Source organism: Lipotes vexillifer, unplaced genomic scaffold, assembly GCF_000442215.2.
Source record: "Lipotes vexillifer unplaced genomic scaffold, Lipotes_vexillifer_v1.1 scaffold599, whole genome shotgun sequence".
NCBI lineage: Eukaryota > Metazoa > Chordata > Mammalia > Artiodactyla > Lipotidae > Lipotes > Lipotes vexillifer.
Genome location: NW_006780550.1, coordinates 70,967 through 93,743, shown reverse-complemented (window position 1 = coordinate 93,743; position 22,777 = coordinate 70,967). Strand labels below are relative to the sequence as shown.

Here is a 22,777-nt window from a genome sequence, read left to right as displayed (position 1 = left end):
TAGATTAACTAAGAAAAATAGAGAAAGATTACTGAAATTAATAAAATTATAATGAAAGAGGAGAAATTACTATTGATACCACAGAAATAAAGATCAGAAGAGACTACTATGAACAATAATACACCAACAAATTAGACAGTTTAGAAGAAATGGATAAATGTCTAAAAACACACAACCTCCCAAAACTGAATTATGAAGTAACAAAATATGAACAGACCAATATTGAGCATGAAGATTAAAGCAGTAATCAGAAAATTCCCAACAATGAAAAGCCTATGACCAAATGTTTCACTGGTAAATTCTGCCAAATATTTAAGAGGAATTACTGGCAATTCTAAAATTTTTCCAAAAAATTAAAGACACTCCCAATCTCATTTTACAAGGCTAGCATTACTCTATCCTAAAGAGAGATAAAGACACTGCAAGGAAAGTAAACTACAGGCCAATATCCTTAATTAATACAGATGCAAAAATTCTCAACAAAATACTAGCAAAACGAATTCAACAGCACATGACACACCATGAGCGATTAGGATTTATCCCTGGGGCACAAGGATAGATCAACATACACAAATCAATAAATATAATATATTGCATTAATAGAATAAAATATAAAAATCATTTGATCATCTCAATAGAGGAAGAAAAGCATTTGACAAAATTTAACATCCATTCATGATAAAAACTATCAACAGATTGAGTATAGAAAGAATGTACCTCAACAAAATAAAAATCATATGTGACAAACCTCAGATAACTTCGTACTCAATGATGAAATGTTGAATGCTTTGCCCCTAAGGTAAGGAATAAGACATGTGTGACCACTCTTATCACTCCTATTCAAAATAGGGCTGGAAGTACTAGCCAGAGAAATCAGGCAATAAAAAGAAATAAAAGGCATCTGAATCAAAGAGGAAGAAGTAAAATTTCCTCTGTTTGCAGATAACATGATATTACATATAGAAAAGCCTAAAGACTCCACCAAAAAACACTAAGAACTAATGATGAATTAAGTACAGTTGCAGTATACAAACAAGATACAAAAATCAGTTTCATTTCTATACACTAACAATGAATTATTTCAAGAAGAAATAACCAATTCAATGTACTCTAGCATCAGAAAAAAGATACTTAGGAATAAATTTAGCCAAGGAGATGAAAGTTCTGTACCCTGGAAACTATAAGATATTGATGAAAAAAATCAAAGAAAGCACAAATAAATGGAAAGATATCCTGTGTTATTGTATTGAAAAACTTAATATTGTTTCAATGTCCATACAACCTAAAACCGTCTATAGAATCAATGAAATCTCTATCAAGATTTGAATGGCATATTTCAGAGATACAAATGACAACCCTAAAATATGTTTGAAAACATGAAAGACCTTAAAGAGCTAAAGCAATTCTGAGAAAGAAGAACAAAGCTGGAGACATCACACTTGCTGACTTCAAACTATATTACAAAGCAATAGTAACCAAAACAGTATGGTATTGGCATAAAAACAGACACATAGATCAATGGAACAGAATAGAGACCAGAAACAAACCCATGCATATATGGTCAACTAATCATTTACAAGGTCACTAAGAACACACAAAGAGAAGAGGATAGTCTCTTCAACAAATAGTGCTGGGAAAACTAGACATCAATATACAAAACAAATGGAATTAAACCCTCATCTTATGCAACACAAAAAATTTTCTCAAAATTGATTAAAGACATAAATGTAATATCTGAAACCATAAAACTCCTAGAAAAAAGCAGGACAAAACTCTTTGACATTGGTCTTGACACTGAGTTTTTGGGTATGACATCTAAAGCACAAGCAGACAAGTGAGACCTCATCAAATTAAAAAGTCTTTTCACAGCAAGAAAAGATCAACAAAATAAAAGGTAACATACAAAATGGGAGAAAATATTTACAGATATTATATCCAATAAGGGGTTAAAATCCAAAATACATAAGGCACTGATACAATTTAATAGGAAATAAATGCAATTGTAAATGAGCAAATCTCTTGAATACATATTTTTCCGAAGAAGATATTCAAATGGACAATGGGTACATGAAAAGATGCTCAATATTCCTAATCATCAGGGAAATGCAAATCAAAATCTGTGAGAATGGATATTATCAAAGAGACAAGTGATAATAAGCTCTGGTGAGAATGTAGAGAAAAGGAAATCCTTATGTACTATTGGTAGGAATGTAAATTGGTGAAGACAATGTGGAAAAAAGTATGGAGTTTCCTCTGAAAATTAATAATAGAACTACCATAAGAGCCGGCAAATCCCACTTCTGGGTATATATCCGAAGGAAGTAAAATTACTAAGTCTAAGAGATGACTGCACTCTCACGTTCCTTGCAGCATTATTTAAAATAGCCAAGACATGGAAACAATCTAAGTGTCTATGGATAAATAAGGAAAATGTGGTATATATGGAATATTATTCCATAATGTAATATTATTCAGCCATGAAATATGGAAGGAAACTTGTTGTTTGCAACAACATGGATGGACCTTGAAGACATTATACTAAGTGAAATAATTCAGACATGGAAAGACTGTATGATCTCACATACATGAAATCTAAAAAAACTCATAGAAACAGAGAGTAGATTGGTGGCTTCCAGAAGAGGGGTGGTTGGAAATGGGGAAATGGTAGAAGGTAGTCATAAGTTATTTACAAACCTCCAGTTGTAAGATAAATAAGTTCCTAGGATATAATGTACAGCATATTGTCTATATTTAATAATACAGTACTGTAAATTTGAGAGTTGCTAAGAGACTAAATCTTAGGAGTCATCAAAAGAAAAAAAATTGGGGCTTCCCAGGTGGCGCAGTGGTTGAGAGTCTGCCTGCCGATGCAGGGGACGCGGGTTCGTGCCCCGGTCCGGGAGGATCCCACGTGCCGCGGAGCAGCTGGGCCCGTGGGCCATGGCCGCTGGGCCTGCGCGTCCGGAGCCTGTGCTCCGCAGCGGGGGAGGCCACAGCAGTGAGAGGCCTGCATACAGCAAAAAAAAAAAAAAAAAAAATTGTAGCAAATGTGAGTTGATGGACGTTAACTAAATTTATCATGGTAATTAATTCACAGTATATACGTTTATAGAATCATTACGCTGCACACCTTAAACTTATACAATATCGTATGTCAATTATATCTACTGAAACTGGAAAAATAAAAATTAAAATATAAAATAATTGCAACTGGCAGAGCTTTTCCCAGAGTAGATGTATCATTTTATATTCCCACCACGAACGTCAGTTGCTTTATACTCTTTGCTAGCAACTTATTGTCAGCCTTTTTAATATTAGCTATTCTACTGAGTGCGTAGTAGCATTACATAGTGTTTTGTTTTTCATTTCTCTGTTGAATACTGATGTAGAGAATTTTTTCATATGCTTATGATCATTCATATATGTTCCTTTGTGATGTACCTGCTCAAATATTTTGCCCATTTTAATTGCTTTTTTATTATTGAGTTGGAGGATTTTTAAATATATTCTGGATTCCAGTCTTTTTTCATACATATGCTTTGCAAATATTTCTCCTAGTCTGTGGTTTGGTTATTTATTTTCTTAATGATGTCTTTTTTTTTTTTTTTTTGGGGTCCGCGGGCCTCTCACTGTCGTGGCCTCTCCCGTTGTGGAGCACAGGCTCCGGACGCGCAGGCTCAGCGGCCATGGCTCACGGGCCTACCCGCTCCGCGGCATGTGGGATCTCCCCGGCCCAGGGCACGACCCCGTGTGCCCTGCATCGGCAGGCGGACTCTCAACCACTGCGCCACCAGGGAAGCCCCTTTTTTTTTTTTTTTTGCGGTCCGCGGGCCTCTCACTGTCGTGGCCTCTCCCGTTGTGGAGCACAGGCTCCAGACGCGCAGGCTCAGTGGTCATGGCTCAGGGGCCCAGCCGCTCCGCGGCATGTGGGATCTTCCCGAACCGGGGCACGAACCCGTGTCTCATGCATCAGCAGGCAGGCGGACCCTCAACCACTGCGCCACCAGGGAAGCCCATTAATGATGTCTTTTAATGAACAGTTTTAAAGTTAGACAAAATCTATTTTTTTTTCAGAAAAATGCCACTATTGGTCAGGAGGGAAAGGGTGGGCATCAACAGGAAACACAATGTTACCAGCGGGAATAGGAAGTAACAGCAGTGATGAGGCAACTTTGTGCCACTTTGAGGAATATCACCCAAAATTACAAGTTCAAATATTCAGTCATAATTCCAGAAATAAAAGAGCACATATTAGAAATTAGAGGAGTGTTGCAGAGGCTCAAGTCCTTTAAAGGTCATATGGAAAAACTGAAAAAAAATTTATTACATAATTATCTCCTGATAACTTAAATTTTGTCTTATGTAAATTGTCTTTATATCATATAGAAATTCTCTACTTTTGTTTAGTAACTTTTCAGAGGTAGGCAGCCAATTTTAAGTACTGACCTTTAAGTACTGACCATATTAGCATGACACACAGATGAAAAATAATGAGTTGTTTTTTTGCTTGTTGAAAGAAAATTTCTATAGTCAGTCGAGGTACACTTAATCCTACTTATTATGAACTGATGTCATAGAACAGAAGCAATATATTAAATTCATAAATACAGTAATAATACCATATTGCTCTGTTATGTATTTATGTACATAATATTCAAAATACTTTATGGACATAAACTTAAAAAAGAAATTGTTTCCTCAGTTGTAGAAAGATTTTTAAGGATCCTGAAACACTTCCAAGTGATCCATGAATAGAACCCTTATCTTACTCATTCTCTGAACTATTTGTCATTTTTATTCCCATCATCAGTTTACACTGGTGTTCTCCAAAGGTTACAAAATGCATGATGTCACAACAGATTGCTTGCAGAAGCATATTGAAAACTCAGCTATCTTTTATTAAGCTAAATACGAAGGAACTTTGCAAATATGTAAAATGATGCTGCTTAGTAATTTTTTTATTTTGGACTATAATTATTTATCTTAAATATATAATTCATCTTACCATGTAATGAATGTATTATTGCTATTTTAATGGATTAATACATAATTATTTTTTTAAATTCTCATCAGTTTTAAACAAAAGCTTTTTGTTTAATCATTAAATTTTTTTTTAATGTAAAGGAATCCTGAGACCAAAAATTTGAGAACTGCTGAACTATATCATCTTATAATTTTTTTTAAGTAAAATATTCTATGATGACTGACTCAAACAGAACAGAATTCAGCATTAGGCCCATAAATATAATAATATTCCAGTGATGGATTTTTTCTGCCTTGCCTGCTAATTTTCAAAGAGCTCAAAAACACTGTAAAAAGGAGAAGGTCTTCATTTCTTTATCTGGAGGAAACTAACTACACTAATGCCTTTTTAAATCCCTTGTATTTACTCTATGTTTCCAATTCTCCATGGCTAAGTTTCTTTTCTCCCTCCCTCTTCTTCTAACCTTTAAATTTGATTGATCCTTCTTTGATATTTAAAGGCTGCATATAGATCAATTAAAATGTAAGACCCTATAGGAAAATTCTCTCTGAAAAAAGGATAAAACTGGGAAAGAGGCCTCTTCTGTACTTTGGTCATCTTTAAAATCTGGTCAGAATTAGCAGATTTGGGTCTTCCCTGGTGGCTCTGTGGTTGAGAGTCCACCTGCCGATGCAGGGGACACGAGTTCGTGCCCCAGTCCAGGAAGATCCCACATGCTGCGGAGTGGTTAGGCCCGTGAGCCATGGCCGCTGAGCCTGTGCGTCCGGAGCCTGTGCTCCGCAACGGGAGAGTCCACAACAGTGAGAGGCCCGCGTACCACAAAAAAAAAAAAAAAAAAAAAGAATTAGCAGATTTGTATTTGAATTGGCAGGTACATATTCTCCAAGGAGAAAGTCACTATCTGGAATAATATGATTAAAAGAACACATTTTATTTCCTTTACAGTAAGCACATGCATGCTTTAGTATATAATATTTGCAATTCTCTGATTAGATAAATAAAATATGTATTATCTATGACTTTATATGTTTTAAGCACACAGTATTGATTTTGGTTGCATAGCTTACTTCAACATTTGACAAATGTCCTGAGATGTGTCTATGAATACACAGTGCTTTATAAGGGTGTTGAATGAATACACGTGTATGTAAATTCTCAGAGACTGTGCTGCTGGTTTCTTTAAATATGGTGGTTATTCTCAAGGTTTATGTTATCCAACAATGCTGCCATTTTAGCCAAATGGTAACCTAATTAAAGTAGTAAAGATTTAGGAATAAAAACATACCTCATAGATATTGTGGGTTCAGTTCCAAACCACCTCAATAAAGTGAATATCACAATAAAGCAAGGCAAATTTTGGCTTCCCATATAAACATTATGTTTACACTATATTGTAGTCTATTGAGTGTGCAATGGCATTTTGTCTAAAAAACAATGTACATACCTTAATTAAAAATTACTTTATTGCTAAAAATGGTAACCATCTGAGCTTTTAGCAAGTCATAGTCTTTTTGCTGGTGGAGGGTCTTGCCTCAATGTTGACAGCTGCTGACAGATCAGGGTCATGGTTGTTGAAGGTTGGGATAGCTGTGACAATTTTTTAAAGTAATACAATAAAGTTTGAGTCATTGATGGACTCTTTCTTTCATGAACAATTTCCTGTAGCATGTAGTGCTGTATGACAGCATTTTACCCACAGAAAAACTTCTTTCAAAACTGGAGTCAGTACTCAAACTCTGCCCTTGCTTTACCAACTAACTTTATGTAATATTCTAAATCCTTTGTTGTCATTTCAACAATCTTCACATTATATGTACCAGGAGTAAATTCCATCTCAAGAAACCCCTTATTTGCTCATCCATAAGAAGCACCTCCTCATCCACTAAAGTTTTATCATGAGATTGTAGCAATTCAGTTACATCACAGGCTCCACTTCTAATTCTAGTTCTCTTGCTATTTCCACCACACCTACAGTTACTTCCTCCACGGAAGTCTTGAATCCCTCAAAGTCATCCATGAACTTTGGAATTAGCTTCTTCCAAACTCCTGTTGATGTTGACATTTTTACCTCTTCCCATGAATCACAAACATTCTTAATGACATCTAGAATAAGAAATTCTTTCCAGAAGGTTTTCAATTTACTTTGCCCAGACCCACAGAGGAATCATTGTCTATGGCAGCTATAGCCTTACAAAATGTATTGCTTAAATTAGACTTGAACATTGAAATCACACCTTGATCCGTGGGTTGCAGAATGGATGTTGTGTCAGCAGGCATGAAAACATTAATCTTGCTGTACATCTTCAGCAGAGCTCTTGGGTGACCAGGTGCATTGTCAATGAGCAGTAATATTTTGAAAGAACTTTTTTCTGAGTAGTACATTTCAGCAATGGATTAAAACATTCAGTAAAACATGTTGGTTTACATGTGCTGTCATCCATGCTTTCTTGTTCCATTTACAGAGCACAGTCAGAGTAAATTTAGCATACTTCTTAAGGGCCCTAGGATTTTCAGAATGGTAAATGAGTATTGGCTTCAACTTAAAGTCACCATCTGCATTAGCCCCTAACAAGAGAGACAGCCTGTCCTTTGAAGCCAGGCATTTACTTCTCCTCTCTAGGTATGAATTCCCTAGATGGCACTCTCTTCCAATATAAGGCTGTTTCATCTACGTTTAAAATCTGTTGTTTTGTGTAGCTAACTTTATTAATTATCTTAGCTGTATTTTTCTGGGTAACTTGCTGCTGTTTCTACATCAGCACATGCTGCTTCACCTTGCATTTTTACGTTATGGAGATGGCTTCTTTTTTAAACATCATGAACCAATCTCTGCTAGCTTCAAACTTTACTTCTGCAATTTTCTCAACTCTGTCAAACTTCATAGACTTGAAAGAGTTAGGACCTTGCACTGGATTAGGCTTTGGCTTAAGGGCTTAATATTGTGGCTGGTTTGATCTTCCATCTGGACTGCTAAAACTTTTTCCATATCAGCAATAAGGCCATTTTGCTTTCTTATCATTTGTGCATTTGCTAGAGTAGCACTTAATTTTTTTCAAAAACTTTCCCTTTGCATCCATAACTTGGCTAACGATTTGACACAAGAGGCCTAGCTTTCAGCCTATCTTGGCTTTTAACATGCCTACCTCACTGAGCTTAAATTCGTTCTAGCTTTTGACTTAAAATGAGAGATGTGCAACTCTTCCTTTCCCTTAAACACTAAGAGACCATTGTAAGGTTATTAATTGGCTTAGTTTCAATATTTTGTATCTTAGGGAATACAGAGGCCTGAGGAGAGGGAGAGAAATGGGGGAACAGCTGGTGAGTGGAGCAGTCAGAACACACTAACATCCAGTTTACTACAGTGTGCCAAGCACAGCCTAGTTACTTTTTGTATGTTACTAATTTAATTCTCATAGCAACCCTAAAGAGCTGTTATAAGTATCCTTATTTTTCAGTTGATGGAACTATGATTCAGAAAGATTAAATGACTTGCTCAGGGCTACTCAGCTAGTAAGTGGCAGAACTAGGATTCAAATCCATTTTGCTTGACTAATAGGAGAAGATAATCTGCATTCCATTTATATTTAGATTTTTGAACACATTATCATTTATGCCAGTGTGTCTCAATACCTTACACAATCTCAGGCACACAGTAGTTAATATGTTTCTTTTAGGGAATTCTAAAATGGCTTCAATTATATAAGCACAGTGGAGAATGGTGGCCTACAAATATAGAGATCTTATTCAAAGTATGATGGGCTTACATCTCGATAAACCCATAATAAGTTGAAAATATCATAAGTCAAAAATGCATTTGGGCTTCCCTGGTGGTGCAGTGGTTGAGAGCCCGCCTGCCGGTGCAGGGGACACGGGTTCGTGCCCTGGTCCGAGAAGATCCCACATGCCACGGAGTGGCTGGGCCCATGAGCCATGGCCGCTGAGCCTGCGCGTCCGGAGCCAGTGCTCCGCAACGGGAGAGGCCACAACAGTGAGAGGCCCGAGTACCGCAAAAAAAAAGCATTTAATACACCTAATCAACTGAACATAAAAGCTTAGCCTATCCTACCTTACATTAGCCTAAAGTTGGGAAAAATCATCTAACACAAAGCCAGTTTTATAATAAAGTGTGGAATATCTCAGGTAATTTATTGAATACTATACTGAAAGTGAAAACAGAATGTTTGTAAGGGTACAGAATGGTTGTAAGTAAATCAGTTGTTTACCCTCACAATCACATAGCTGACTGGGAGCTATGGCTTGCTGCTGCTACTCAGCATCATGAGAGAGTATCCTACTGCATGTCACTAACCTGAGAAAATATCAAAATTTAAAATTCGAAGTTTAGTTTCTACTGAATGCATATCTGTTTGGCACTATTGTAAAGCCAAACAAATTGTAAGTTGAAACATCATAAATCAGGGATCATCTGTATTGGGGAAAGATTAATCCTGCTTGACATTTTGGGACAGGATTGTTGTTCAATTTCAATATCTAAGAATTGAGAGAGTTAGCTTCCAATTCCTTTTGCACCAATTTGGTATACTTTTCTATTTGCTTACTTGTAAAGCTTGGATGCAAACATAGCAACAGTAATCATGCTTTACTTCTAACTTCTAATTGTCTGTAAACCAACAATAGCATACTTTATTAACTGATTCTTATAGAGCATACTTAGCATTCCAAAGCATTCCATTCCTCCTACCACAGTACCACCTGCAGCTCCTTTCCTACTCTTATCAGTGAAGTCATTCTATTCTCATGTACATGACTTGCAGTTTCAGTTTTAGATCCACCTGCTTCTATATCATATCCCTAAGATGCTGTGTGAATTACATTATTTTCTTTCCCACCTGGGTTACCAGCCTTGAAACTGTTAAGTGCATTTTGTTCCTTTTCTCTTGCCCACATAAGTTGCCAAGGATTTTTTTTTTAATGTTATGTATTAAGTCATACAGGGATAATTGAAATCTGTCTCTATATGCTTCATTCAAACCCTATCCATAGTTGGCTGAGTGAGTATTAAGAAGCACTAAGGGTACTCTCAGTGGTAGCCCAAAGTCACCAGACTTGGCATTGGAAATGCTGAATTCTAGTCCAGACTGACATCTACCATTTCTTTTTACTTTGGACATGTCTCCTAACCTCTCTGATTCTCATTTTATTTACCTAATAAATTAATTTTAGAGACTACAAATCCCTCACAGGACCTTTGCCAATGCATGTATACATGTATGTATACATACATATGTACTTATTAATTTAATAGTCATTGATTTCTTCCCCTGCCCACCCCCTCCCCAACTTAAGACAGAACTTGCAACAAGTAGAGTTGTAAGGAATTCACAAATAGTTTGAGATAGAATTAAAGTGACCGTATCTAGGAAACCAATTACTAGAAACCTAAAATAAAGGCGAGAAGTACGCTTGTGTTTTCACTAATCTCAGAGGTTGTGAAACAGTAGTAGAATGCTAACAATCACATATTTTCAAAGAATATGGGGGAAAATTAATAAGGCCATGCCCTTAGGCACTTTGAATACCTGGTAACATAGTCCTTGAGATGACAAAATATTGTGTTTATTTTCATGGAGCTACCTTTCTGTTTTTTAGAGATTTATAAGGTTGTAAAAAAGTATTTTCTTCTCTAGAAGATTATCAAAATCAGTAAAAATGCACAATTCTCAGATAACAAGATGCTACCTCAGATACAAGAATCAGTCCTCTGTTATTTCGAACTTGAAAGTTTTTCTAGTTAAATCTGTTTTGTTAATGGATTTTTTTCATGCTGAAAATCATTTCCTCATCTTTGCAAAACATTGTGTCATATTGGCTACTCAGCATGGTAACTGATTAAAAACCACTAGGTGAGAAACTGTGAAATGTCTTTATTAATGATATTAAATCTAAATAATAAATTTCAAACTTAGTACATAGGTAGATGGCATATCGTCTCTTTTGCTGATTGGAGAAGACCCATCATGTTATTATTGGAACATATACTAGTCATTAGAGTCCAGACTTAATAAGTGACAGGAAGTGGGGAATTATAGCAATTGGCCATTTAGGGCTGGGAGAAATTCTTGCCTTAATTATCTGGCTATTTCAGATAAAGGATTTTTCCTCTGAATAGTGAGAAAATTACTTCATTTCTCCACTTCTCTCTGAAGGTAGGGGATTAATCTGTCTGAAATTTTAACTTAGCTCAAATACTTGGTATATGATCTATTAAAACCTAATTTACTTTATGAAAATACTAAATTGGAGGATGGCCACTCTATTATCCTTGGACAGTTATTAAATCAAATGAATTGCAAGGTGCATCCAGTTTTGTGAGAAATAATTGTTTAGATGAAACAGCCCAAGACTTGGCTAAACAATGCTAAATCATTTATTCATCACAGTAGTCATTAATTGAGAGAACAATGGACTGGAAATCAAGAAGTCAGGGTTCAAGTCTCCAGTGCTGCCATTTAAGAGCTGTAGAATCTTAGACAATTTATTTAATCTCAGTTACCTCATTATAAAATAATATATTGAACTAAGTGCCTTCAGTCTTAGTCTGTTCAAGCTACTATAACAAAATTCCAAAGACTGGGAAACTTAAGAAAAACAGAAATTTATTTCTCACAGTTTTAGAGGCTGGGAAATAAAAAACGAAGGTGATAAAAACATGGTTTCATTCTGCTGAGGGCCGTCTTCCTGGTTCATAGCCAGGACCTTCCTACTGTGTCCTCACATGGTGGAAGGGACAAGAGATCTCTCTGAAGCCTCTTTTATAAAGGCACTAATCCCATTAATGAGGGCAGCCCTTATGACCTAATCGCTTCCCAAAGGCCTCCACCTCCTAATATAATCTCTTTAGGTATTATGATGTCTACCTGTGAATTTTAGGGAGATGCAAACTTTTAGACCATAGCATTCCACCCATGGTCCCCCCAAATTCTTGTCCTTCTCATGTGTCATCAACTCAAGAGTATACATCCAAAATCTCATCTAAATATGATTTTAATCAGATATGAGTGACATCATTCATCCTGAGGTAAGCTGCTCTCCAGCTATAAACCTGTAAAATCAAGCATGTTATGTGCTTCTAAAATAAAGTGATGTGAGAGGCATAGGATGAATACTCCTATTCTAAAAGAGAGAAATAGTATTCCCACCACAAAAAAGAAATGATAATTATAAGATGTGATAGAGGTGCTAGTTAATTCTACACTGCCAATCATATTACAGTATATAAATGTATCAAATCAACATGTTTGTTGTACACCTTAAACTTAGACAATGTTATATGTCCAATATATTTCAAGAAATAAGAAAAAAATTAAAAAACACAAAAGGGAGAAATAGGAAAGAGTAAAGGGATAATGATTCCTGAGCAAGTCCAAAACCTTAAGACCCACTGGGTTTGTGGTTTTGTAAGCATATAGGGTAGGGGGTCTCCAGAGGAAAAGAACCAGATATAACTTTCTTAACATGAGAGAAGCCATTTTAGGCCTAAGCCACTTTGCTATCTAAGCATAGCCACAATGCTTGCAGAAGAATAGGTCTCAGTAGTTAATAATTTTAAGGGAATAAAAGAAGATAAAAAACAGCTATTACCAGGCCAGGGAGATAACATAACCATATCGGATACAATATATCAGTTGTAAAGACACCCAGTTCTGTTTCAAAGGTAAAGATTAGCCCAAAGCACATTCTTCAACTGTTTTGCAAAATTCAAACCCCCTCGAGCACTCAACCACCAGATTAACTGGAAATTAAGGAATGGTAATGTTGACCTTTTCTGACCCTTGTGACTTCAATCAACTAGAGCCTGGACACTGTCAACCTTTGCCTCAATTCTGTGCTGAATTCTCCTTTGCTTAAGCCCCTCATGAATATGCATACAATCTTAGCTTAAAATTTCTCCAATTATTTTGTACAGGGAGACACTGCTTTGGGAAATATCCCAGGTGTTCTCCTTACCTGCTTCAAGTAATAAACCCTTCCTTCTCACACTCTTTGGCTTGGTTGTGTCTTTTGGCTCAACACCCACCAAGAGGCAAATCCAGATTTTAGATAACAGTCCCAACTTCCAGATACTCTGGGGTGGTGGTGGGGCCTACAAGTTTTGCTGGGTGCACATACCAGTTATGGGTTGTAGTCCTGTGCCTGTGACTCTCCTAGGTTGCAATTGCACAGGTGGCTCTACTGGTTTGTGGTCTCAGGGGTTGAGCTGTCTGCTTATCTCTGGATCCTCTGGGCATTGTCCTAGCAGGAGTTCTCTGTGGTAACCCTGTCCCTATAGTGGACCTCTGCCAGTGTTGTGTGCCTGGAGCCCTTTGTGGCTCTATCCTTTGAGATCTAAGATGATATAGCCACACTCCTGGCCTTTGAAAGCTGCACCTCGGATAATTGAGGAGGCTGGAGCTGGAATTTAAGGAGCAGAAGTCACAATATGAGGTGGCACATGGCAGAGACAGCCCATTCTTTGAAATCATTCTGCCCTGCAGGCCCTTGCACTATGGATCTGCGGTAGAAGGGGTAGTCCCAAAGATCTCTGAAATGCCCTAAAATAGGTCATTTTTCCACTGTCTTGGACAATAGGTCCTGGATTCTGTTTAGAAAGCCAGTCAATCTCTGCATTGTCTTGATGAATAGCTCCTAATTTCCACTGAAATGATCAATCCATACCAATCTCTTCATCAAATTTGGCACACCACTTGTGTTCTCTCTTAACAAGTTTTCTTATTTCTTTCAACATGAATAGCTCAAGAATTTTCCAAATTTTTAAAGTCAACTTCCTTTTTGATTAACAACTCCACCTTCAAATCATTTCTTTTCTCAAATTATAATATAAGCATTCAAGAGAAACCAGACCCCTCCTTCAACACTTTGCTTATAAATTTCTTCAGTCAAATAGTCAATTTTATTGATCACAATTTCTACTTTCCACAACACACTAGGACATGAACACTATTCAGCCAACCTCTTTGCCACTTTATAACAAGGATTGCCTTTTCTCCAGTTTCCAATAACATATTATTCATTTTCATCTGACACCTCATCAGAATGGCCTTTACTATCCATATTTCTGTTGCAGGAAGAGGGACCCCTTCCAGGGCCCGAGAGTGGGCTCTTGTCTAGCACTCAAAAATGAATGGTCGGAGGATACACACGTGCCGACAAAGCAAGAGACTTTATTGGGAAGGGGTGCCCAGGCGGAGAGCAGCAGGGTAAGGGAACCTGGGAGAACTGCTCTGCCACATGGCTTGCAGTCTCGGGTTTTATGGTAATGGGTTAGTTTCAGGGTTGTCTCTGGCCAATCATCCTGACACAGGGTTCTTCTTGGTGACACGTGCATCACTCAGCCAAGAGGGATTCCAGTGAGAAGGATTCTGGGAGGTATGGACATATGGACTCGTGTCTGGAACCAATCTCCTGCAGATATCAAGGGATGACAAAATTCTTTTAGCCTCTGCCCATTGCCTAGTTCCAAAGCCGCTTCCACATTTGTAGGCATTTGTTACAGCAGCAACCCCACTTCTTGATACCAATTTTCTGTCTTAGTCTGTTCAGGTTGCTATAGCAAAATACCACAGACTGAGTAGCTTATAATAAATAGAGATTTATTTCTTACAGTTCTGGAGGTTGGGAAGCCCACAATCAAGGTATTAGCATGGTTGCGTTCTGGTGAGAGCTGTAAACAAAAATTTTGCCCACCATTCCAGTTCTACAAGGATCAAGTCATTAGTCACTGCAGTTGCCCACTGAGAGTGTATCCTGAGGGGAATTCAGGATGGAAGAAACAGGATGAAGCATTGTGTGCTTTTAGATATATGGACTCCTAGATAGTTAAGATGCATGTCTAGGGAAGCAATTCAATGACCCCAGATTCTTGCATCTTCCCATACACAGAAAAGCACTAAAATTGTTAACTGAGATATCTGATCCTTGTGACTAGCAGTAATATTTTACCAAGATGTATGCGTGACTACATGCATTTCCCAGCCCCCCCAAAAAACATTATATGTATACTAGCTGCTCCCCTAGTTCTTTGGAGTGGTTCCTCAGAACTATCTGAGAGACTTTCTCCCAGGTTATAGTCTTCAGTAAGTCCCCAAATAAAACTGAAACTTACAGCTCTCATGTTGTGCTTTTTTTTTTCCAGTTGACAACTTTGGAGATCACAAAGGGACCCGGAGAAGACTTCTCACCTTTGCCTGAAGTCTACGAGGACTTGGAGCCTTGGTACTAGCAAAGGGTCCTTGTGCCTGTCCACCTCCTCAGTGAGTTTGGACAAATATGGGTAAAACTCTCTTGGTCTTGTATCTCCCAATTATTGGTTAATGATTCTGAGCTTCATTTGGTGATAAATAAAAAGGTAACTGACTCCTCAGTTGAGAGACACTGAGGAGGATTTGCTCAGTTGAGAGACACTGGAAAGATTTGCTCGGATAAATGACATTGAATGGTTTGGACTAGGTAAGAGGTTGGCTTACTGTCTTTCCTCAGTTTGGCTACCTTAACAGCATTTGTTGAAATAAAAGTGGAGATACCATATGAGAGCTCTCTGATCCAAAGAAAAGGGACACAGCTCCTCCTGGCCAGTTACAGATTTTTCAGGCAACTGAGAAATATACAGGAGTGGTAGAAGTGAGTCCTCATACTGTGCAGCAGTCCCATAGGGAAACCTACTCATTAATTTAAAACTTACCTATTCAGGGTTTCCCTAGTGGTGCAGTGATTAAGAATCCACCTGCCAATGCAGGGGACTCGGTTTGGAGCCCTGGTCCGGGAAGATCCCACATGCAGCAGAGCAACTATTCCCATGCACCACAACTACTGAGCCTGAGCTCTAGAGCCCATGAGCCACAACTACTGAAGCCCTCACACCTACAGCCCATGCTCCACAACAAGAGAAGCCACCACAATGAGAAGCCTGTGCACCGCAATGAAAGACTGGACCCCGCTCGCTGCAACCAGAGAAAGCACGCACACAGCAACAAAGACCCAAAGCAGCCACAATAAATAAATAAATAAATTTATTAAAGAAAAAAGCAACAACAACTTAGCCATTCAGGGATGTACAATATAAGAGTTGGCCACTCAGTACTTCGAGCACCCATGGTGATTTTAGACTGCTGGAGAGGGAAGCTGAGACACATAAAAGAGCTGAAATGACTCTAGGGTGATATATAGAGGAGTTAAGCTCACAAACAGCATACTGGGACCACACACAATTTTATGAGCAAGTTTATTCCAACAAACAGACATTAAAATGGGGAATAGAGTTTCTCAAATAGAGAAATGAGGGGCGCTAGATAACCTATGACTAATGCCCCAGCCGGGTTTATGTATGAACAGAATTTATACTTGCAAGTACTTACTTAAACGGGAATTAAAGGAAGTCCTGTCCTGAAATGGCCAAGATAGGGCTCTTTTGACATTCCAAAAACTGTGTGTGTGTGTGTGTGTGTGTGTGTGTGTGTGTGTGTGTGTGCATGCACAGTTAGAGAAAGCCGGAAGAAGGTAAGAATTCTTACTATGTCAGTCAGTCTCCTGGATCTCTACCCGCAGGGTCTGTTGGGAACAAGAGTGCTAAGAGTTTTTCATCTTTTCTAAAATTAGATTAGTGGGAGAAAATATTTGTAGGGCTAGCTCCTTGGGCTCAGCAATTCTTGGTTTGAAATTTGGTAGAGTACTCTAGGTTCGTTGATCCTTTTCCTCCCAGAAGAGGTCACTGTTTTTCTTTGTATCTGTCTTTTGTGCCCTTTGTCATGAGGAGGAAAACCATTGGTCTGATTAGGTTTTCCTTTTGTCTTGTTATGTATCCTGAGAACACGACTTATTGACCAGTGAGAATATTCTCTGGTTTCCACCATCTGAGAGGCACACATACTGGCATGCATTTAGTGGTCAGTTGAATACACTGGGATTCCAAGCTGAGCATTCTTTGTCCGACAGTGTCACTTCTCAGGGGAGTTTGTCATAAGGGCTCTCAATGTATGAGGCCTTTATCATCTCAACCTTTGTTGTTCCTGCTGTAAAATGAAGGTCTTTTTCTTAGATTATCCTTGGGAGTGAACTTTCTGCGTCTTGTGAGAGATGCATACTTTTCAATTTCTTGTGGGACACCACTTACATCCTTGGTCAAGCCATAAAAAGGCTTATTGGTTTGAGTTGCTATTGAGATCCTACTGGTCAATGGCCAAACAATGGATCCTTTGAATTGGAAAGACTTCTAAATCATTAAAATTTTAGAGAGTTCTCATCTTAAATAATTGTACCTATTTAATTGGTATGCAAAATCCCCAAAAGCCTTCAAAATAATTTCAATAAAGGATTTGTTATACAAGTCTAATGCAAGATTTAAAGATATAAATGTACCTAAAACAAAAGACAATAAGATTGACAGAGCTCTTACTGCTCGACTCTATCCTCCTTTATCTGAGTGCTTATTCTAGTAATCCTCTGTCTGGATTGCCTTTCCAAGCTGAAGAGACTATTAAACAGTTACCTTTAGAAACAGGACCACCTGAGTCTGGTCCTCTTCAGGTCAAAGGCCAAACTGAGGGCCGTAATTAAAGAATTTCTTAAACTCATGTTTTTGCCAATGGATTTCCAAGGTAAGAGGCCACTGGTCTGACTAAACTTGTAACCATAGCTAATCTTCAGAGCTAGATAGGAATGTTTTGGTCCTCTACCTTAAATTAAACGTACCCAGAGGGAAAGAAAAATATTCTAACATAGGTGGATGGATATGGCAGTCCTTCAATATCATTTAGGTGGTCACCCAACTCTTTGTAGAATTAAAAACAGCTGTCCTTGATTTTACAAATCTAGTATTTATAGGACCAAAGATGTGTCTTAAGAAACAATGTGTATGTGTCTATATGTGTGTGTGTGTGTGTTGTAGATGTGTGGTATTGCCAAAATTAATTTGTAAAAGAGCTTTATTTAGTTGGCTTAAAGAAAATTGCTTGTATAAATTCTCAGAAATCTAAAAGAAATAGACAGATGAATGGATAAAGAAGATGTGGCACATATGTACAATGGAATATTGCTCAGCCATAAAAAGAAACAAAATTGAGTTATTTGTAGTGAGGTTGATGGACCTAGAGACTGTCATACAAAGTGAAGTAAGTCAGAAAGGGAAAAACAAATACCGTATGCTAACACATATTTATGGAATCTAAAAAAGTGGTTCAGAAGAACCTACGGGCAGGGCAGGAATAAAGATGCAGACATAGAGAATGGACTTGAGAACATGGAGAGAGGGAAGGGTAAGCTCGGACAAAGTGAGAGAGTGGCATAGACATATAGACACTGCCAAATGTAAAATAGATAGCTAGTTGGAAGAAGCTGCATAGCACAGGGAGATCAGCCCAGTGCTTTGTGACCACCTAGAGGGGTGGGAGAGGGAGGGTGGGAGGCAGAAGCAACAGGGAGGAGATATGGGGATATATGTATACATATAGCTGATTCACTTTGTTATATAGCAGAAACTAACACAACATTGTAAAGCAATTATACTCCAATAAAGATGTTAAAAAAAATTAGATGAATTTAAAGTTCATGTTGTCTAGGAAATACACAGTATTAAATTAATACTTGGTATTAAATTAAATTTCTTGATTTAATACAGACAAGTCTTTAGAGTCATCAACATTAAGTATAATACTTTTATTGTGTCTAGCTTTACTAGAAGTCAAATAAGATCTTATATTTGTTGCAGAATTTGTCAGCAAGAGAAACGACTTGATATGATGAAATGCTTATAAGTAAATTAAAAATGTATTAAGAGAGTTTAGGTGAACTCTTTAAGAATAATTATGTTTTATGGTATGTCTACTTAAAAATACTTACACCAAATCTTTTTGATAACTTGAAACTTTAGAGTTTTCCTAATTTAAATGATGAAAGTTTATTGAATAACTAGGTAATTCTCATATAAATGAGATTCTAAAGCATTAATTACTGAACACAGGTTTCCTTTTATAGAGAAAATAAAGATATTTAGGACTAAATATCTAAAGATATTTAATAAATATGTTTGGTGCTACACTAAGACATTTTCTATAAGAAAGCATGTTTTTTAAAAAAAACTATAAATAGTATTTAGAAGTTTGCCAATCTACAGAATGCTAACATAAAAAATAGTTCACAATTGCTTACTTCTTAGATTTGCTAGAAATTAAGGCTTTTAAGAGTTGAGAATTGTAATTAAAACCACAAATATTAATAAAGAAAACATTTGTATGTAAAGAAAAAGAAGGTATAAAGAATGGAAACATGGGTAAGTGAAGAGAAAGTAATTTTGCCCTAAAGAAAGGTTAAAAAGAGGGAGAGAAAAAAAGGGGAAACATTGGACAAAATCTAAAGGTAAAAAAAAAAGTGACTTATAGAAGGTTTGTGGATAAGAAACCCTGAGAAAAACGTTCTGTACATGATCAGGACTGGCTAAGATTAGAACAATTTTAACTGAGTAAATGAATTTTAGTATTAAAGGTAAGATGGTGCAAGAGGACTGGGGTTGGCTGCGTGAACACAGACTGAAGGGGTTAGTGCACCATGGCTGGCCGGGAGGGAGTCCAGGAAAAGGTCTGGAGCTGCCGAAGAGGCAAGAGACTTTTTCTTCCCTCTTTGTTTCCTGGTGCGCGAAGAAGGGGATTAAGAGTGCTGCTTAAAGGAACTCCAGAGACGGGCACGAGCCACGGCTAAAAGCGCGGACCCCAGAGACGGGAGGGAGACGCTAAGGCTGCTGCTGCTGCCACCAAGGGGCCTGTGTGCGAGCAGAGATCACTATCCACACCCCTCTTCCGGGGATCCTGTGCATCCCGCCACTGCCAGGTTCCCGGGATCCAGGGACAACTTCCCAGGGAGAACACACAGCGGGCCTCAGGCTGGTGCAACGACACGCCGGCCTCTGCCGCCGCAGGCTTGCCCTGCACTCCGAGCCCCTCCCTCCTCCCGGCCTGAGTGAGCCAGAGCCCCCGAATCAGCGGCTCCTTTAACCCCGTCCTGTCTGAGCAAAAAACAGACGCCCTCCAGCGACCTACACGCAGAGGCGGGTCCAAATCCAAAGCTGAGCCCCTGGGAGCTGTGAGAACAAAGAAGAGAAAGGGAAATCTCTCCCAGCAGCCTCAGAAACAGCGGATTAAAGCTCCACAATCAACTTGATGTACCCTGCATCGGTGGAATACATGAATAGACAACGAATCATCCCAAATTGAGGAGGTGGACTTTGAGAGCAAGATTTATGATTTTTTCCCCTTTTCCTCTTTTTGTGAGTGTGTATGTGTATGCTTCTGTGTGAAATTTTGTCTGTATAGCTTTGCTTCCACCATTTGTCCTAGGGTTCTATCCATCCATTTTTTGGTTGTTGTTGCTGTTGTTGATTTTTTAATTTTTTCTTAATAATTAATTTTAATTTTAATAACTTTATTTTACTTTATCTTCTCTCTCTCTTTCTTTCTTTCTTTCCTTCCTTCCCTCCTTTACACAAAGAATCATCCCAAATTGAGGAGGTGGACTTTGAGAGCAAGATTTATGATTTTTTCCCCTTTTCCTCTTTTTGTGAGGGTGTATGTGTATGCTTCTGTGTGAGATTTTGTCTGTATAGATATGCTTCCACCATTTGTCCTAAGGTTCTATCAGTCCGTTTTTTTTCTTAATAATTATTTTTTAATTTAATAACTTTACTATATTTTATTTTATTTATTTAACTGGATCTCCTTTCTTTCTTTCTTTTTTCCTTCCTTCCTTCCCTGCTTTCTTCCTTCCTTCCTTCCTCCCTCCCACCTTGCTTTCTTACTTTCCATCTTTCCATCTTTCCTTCTTTCCATATTTTCTTCTTTCTTTCTTTCTTTCTTTCTTTCTTTCTTTCTTTCTTTCTTTCTTTTTGTTTCATTCTTTCTTTCTTCCTTCCCTCCCTCCCTCCTTTCTTTCTTTCTTTCTTTCTTTCTTTCTTTCTTTCTTTCTTTCTTTCTTTCTTTCTTTCTTCCTTCCCTCCCCCCTTCCTTCCTTTCTTTCTTTCTCTCTTTCTTTCTTTCTTTCTTTCTTTCTTTCTTTCTTTCTTTCTTTCTTTCTTTCCTTCTTCTTACTTCTACTAATTCTTTCTCTCTAATTTTCTCTCTTTTATTCTGAGCTGTGTGGATGAAAGGCTCTTGGTGCTGCAGCCAGGAGTCAGTGCTGTGCCTCTGATGTGGGAGAGCCAACTTCAGGACACTGGTCAACAAGAGACATCCCAGCTCCACATAATATCAAATGGCAGAAATCTCCCAGAGATCTCCATCTCAACACCAACACCCAGCTTCACTCAACGACCAGAAAGCTACAGTGCTGGACACCCTTTGCCAAACAACTAGGAAAACAGGAAGACAACCCCACCCATTAACAGAGAAGCTGCCTAAAATCATAATAAGTCCACAGACACCCCAAAACACACCACCAGACGTGGACCCACCCACCAGAGGGACGAGATCCAGCCTCATCCACCAGAACATAGGCACTAGTCCCTCCAACAGGAAGCCTACAAAACCCGCTGAACCAACCTTAGCCACTGGGACAGACATCAAAAACAACGAGAACTACGAACCTGCAGCCTGCAAAAAGGAGACCCTAAAAACAGTAAGATAAGCAAAATGAGAAGACAAAAAAACACACAGCAGATGAAGGAGCAAGATAATAACACACCAGACCTAACAAATGAAGAGGAAATCGGCAGTCTACCTGGAAAAGAATGCAGAATAATGATAGTAAAGATGATCGAAAATCTTGGAAATAGAATAGACAAAATGCAAGAAACATTTAACAAGGACCTAGAAGAACTAAAGATGAAGCAAGCAATGATGAACAACAAAATAAATGAAATGAAAAATACTCTAGATGGTATCAATAGCAGAATAACTGAGGCAGAAGAATGGATAAGTAACCTGGAAGATAAAATAGTGGAAGTAACTACTGCAGAGCAGAATAAAGAAAAAAGAATGAAAAGAACTGACGACAGTCTCAGAGACCTCTGGGCCAACATTAAACGCACCAACATTTGAATTATAGGGGTTCCAGAAGAAGAAGAGGAAAAGAAAGGGGCTGAGAAAATATTTGAAGAGATTATAGTTGAAAACTCCCCTAATATTTGAAAGGAAAGAGTTAATCAAGTCCAGGAAGCGCAGAGAGTCCTATACAGGATAAATCCAAGGAGAAATATGCCAAGACACATATTAATCAAACTGTCAAAAATTAAATACAAAGAAAGCGTATTAAAAACAGCAAGGGAAAAACAACAAATAACACACAAGGGAATCCCCATAAGGTTAACAGCTGATCTCACAGCAGAAACTCTGCAAGCCAGAAGGGAGTGGCAGGACATACTGAATGTGACGAAGGAGAAAAACCTGCAACCAAGATTACTCTACCCAGCAAGGATCTCATTCAGATTTGATGGAGAAATTAAAATCTTTACAGACAAGCAAAAGCCGAGAGAGTTCAGCACCACCAAACCAGCTTTACAACAAATGCTAAAGGAACTTCTCTAGGCAGGAAACACAAGAGCAGGAAAAGACCTACAATAATGAACCCAAAACAATTTCGAAAATGAGAATAGGAACATACATATCGATAAGTACCTTAAATGTAAATGGACTAAATGCTGCCACCAAAAGTCACAGATTGGCTGAATGGATACAAAAACAAGACCCATATATATGCTCTCTACAAGAGACCCACTTCAGACCTAGAGACCCATACAGACTGAAAGTAAGGGGATGGAAAAAGTTATTCCATGCAAATGGAAACCAAAAGAAAGCT

The 22,777-nt window shown here is 38.0% G+C and overlaps 1 protein-coding gene across 1 annotated transcript in view; it reads right to left on the bottom strand.

Annotated features, from left to right (window-relative positions):
• Positions 1 to 6,899: 6,899 nt before the first annotated feature.
• The window catches only part of LOC103068983 (high mobility group nucleosome-binding domain-containing protein 5-like), a 48,232-nt gene continuing 32,354 nt past the window's right edge, over positions 6,900 to 22,777 (bottom strand). The window contains exons 7-8 of the mRNA XM_007453706.1: positions 9,294 to 9,357; positions 6,900 to 7,087 (exon numbers count right to left, since the gene is read on the bottom strand). Coding sequence (XP_007453768.1) covers positions 6,900 to 7,087; positions 9,294 to 9,357 — 252 coding nt within the window. The remainder of the gene's footprint in view (positions 7,088 to 9,293; positions 9,358 to 22,777) is intronic.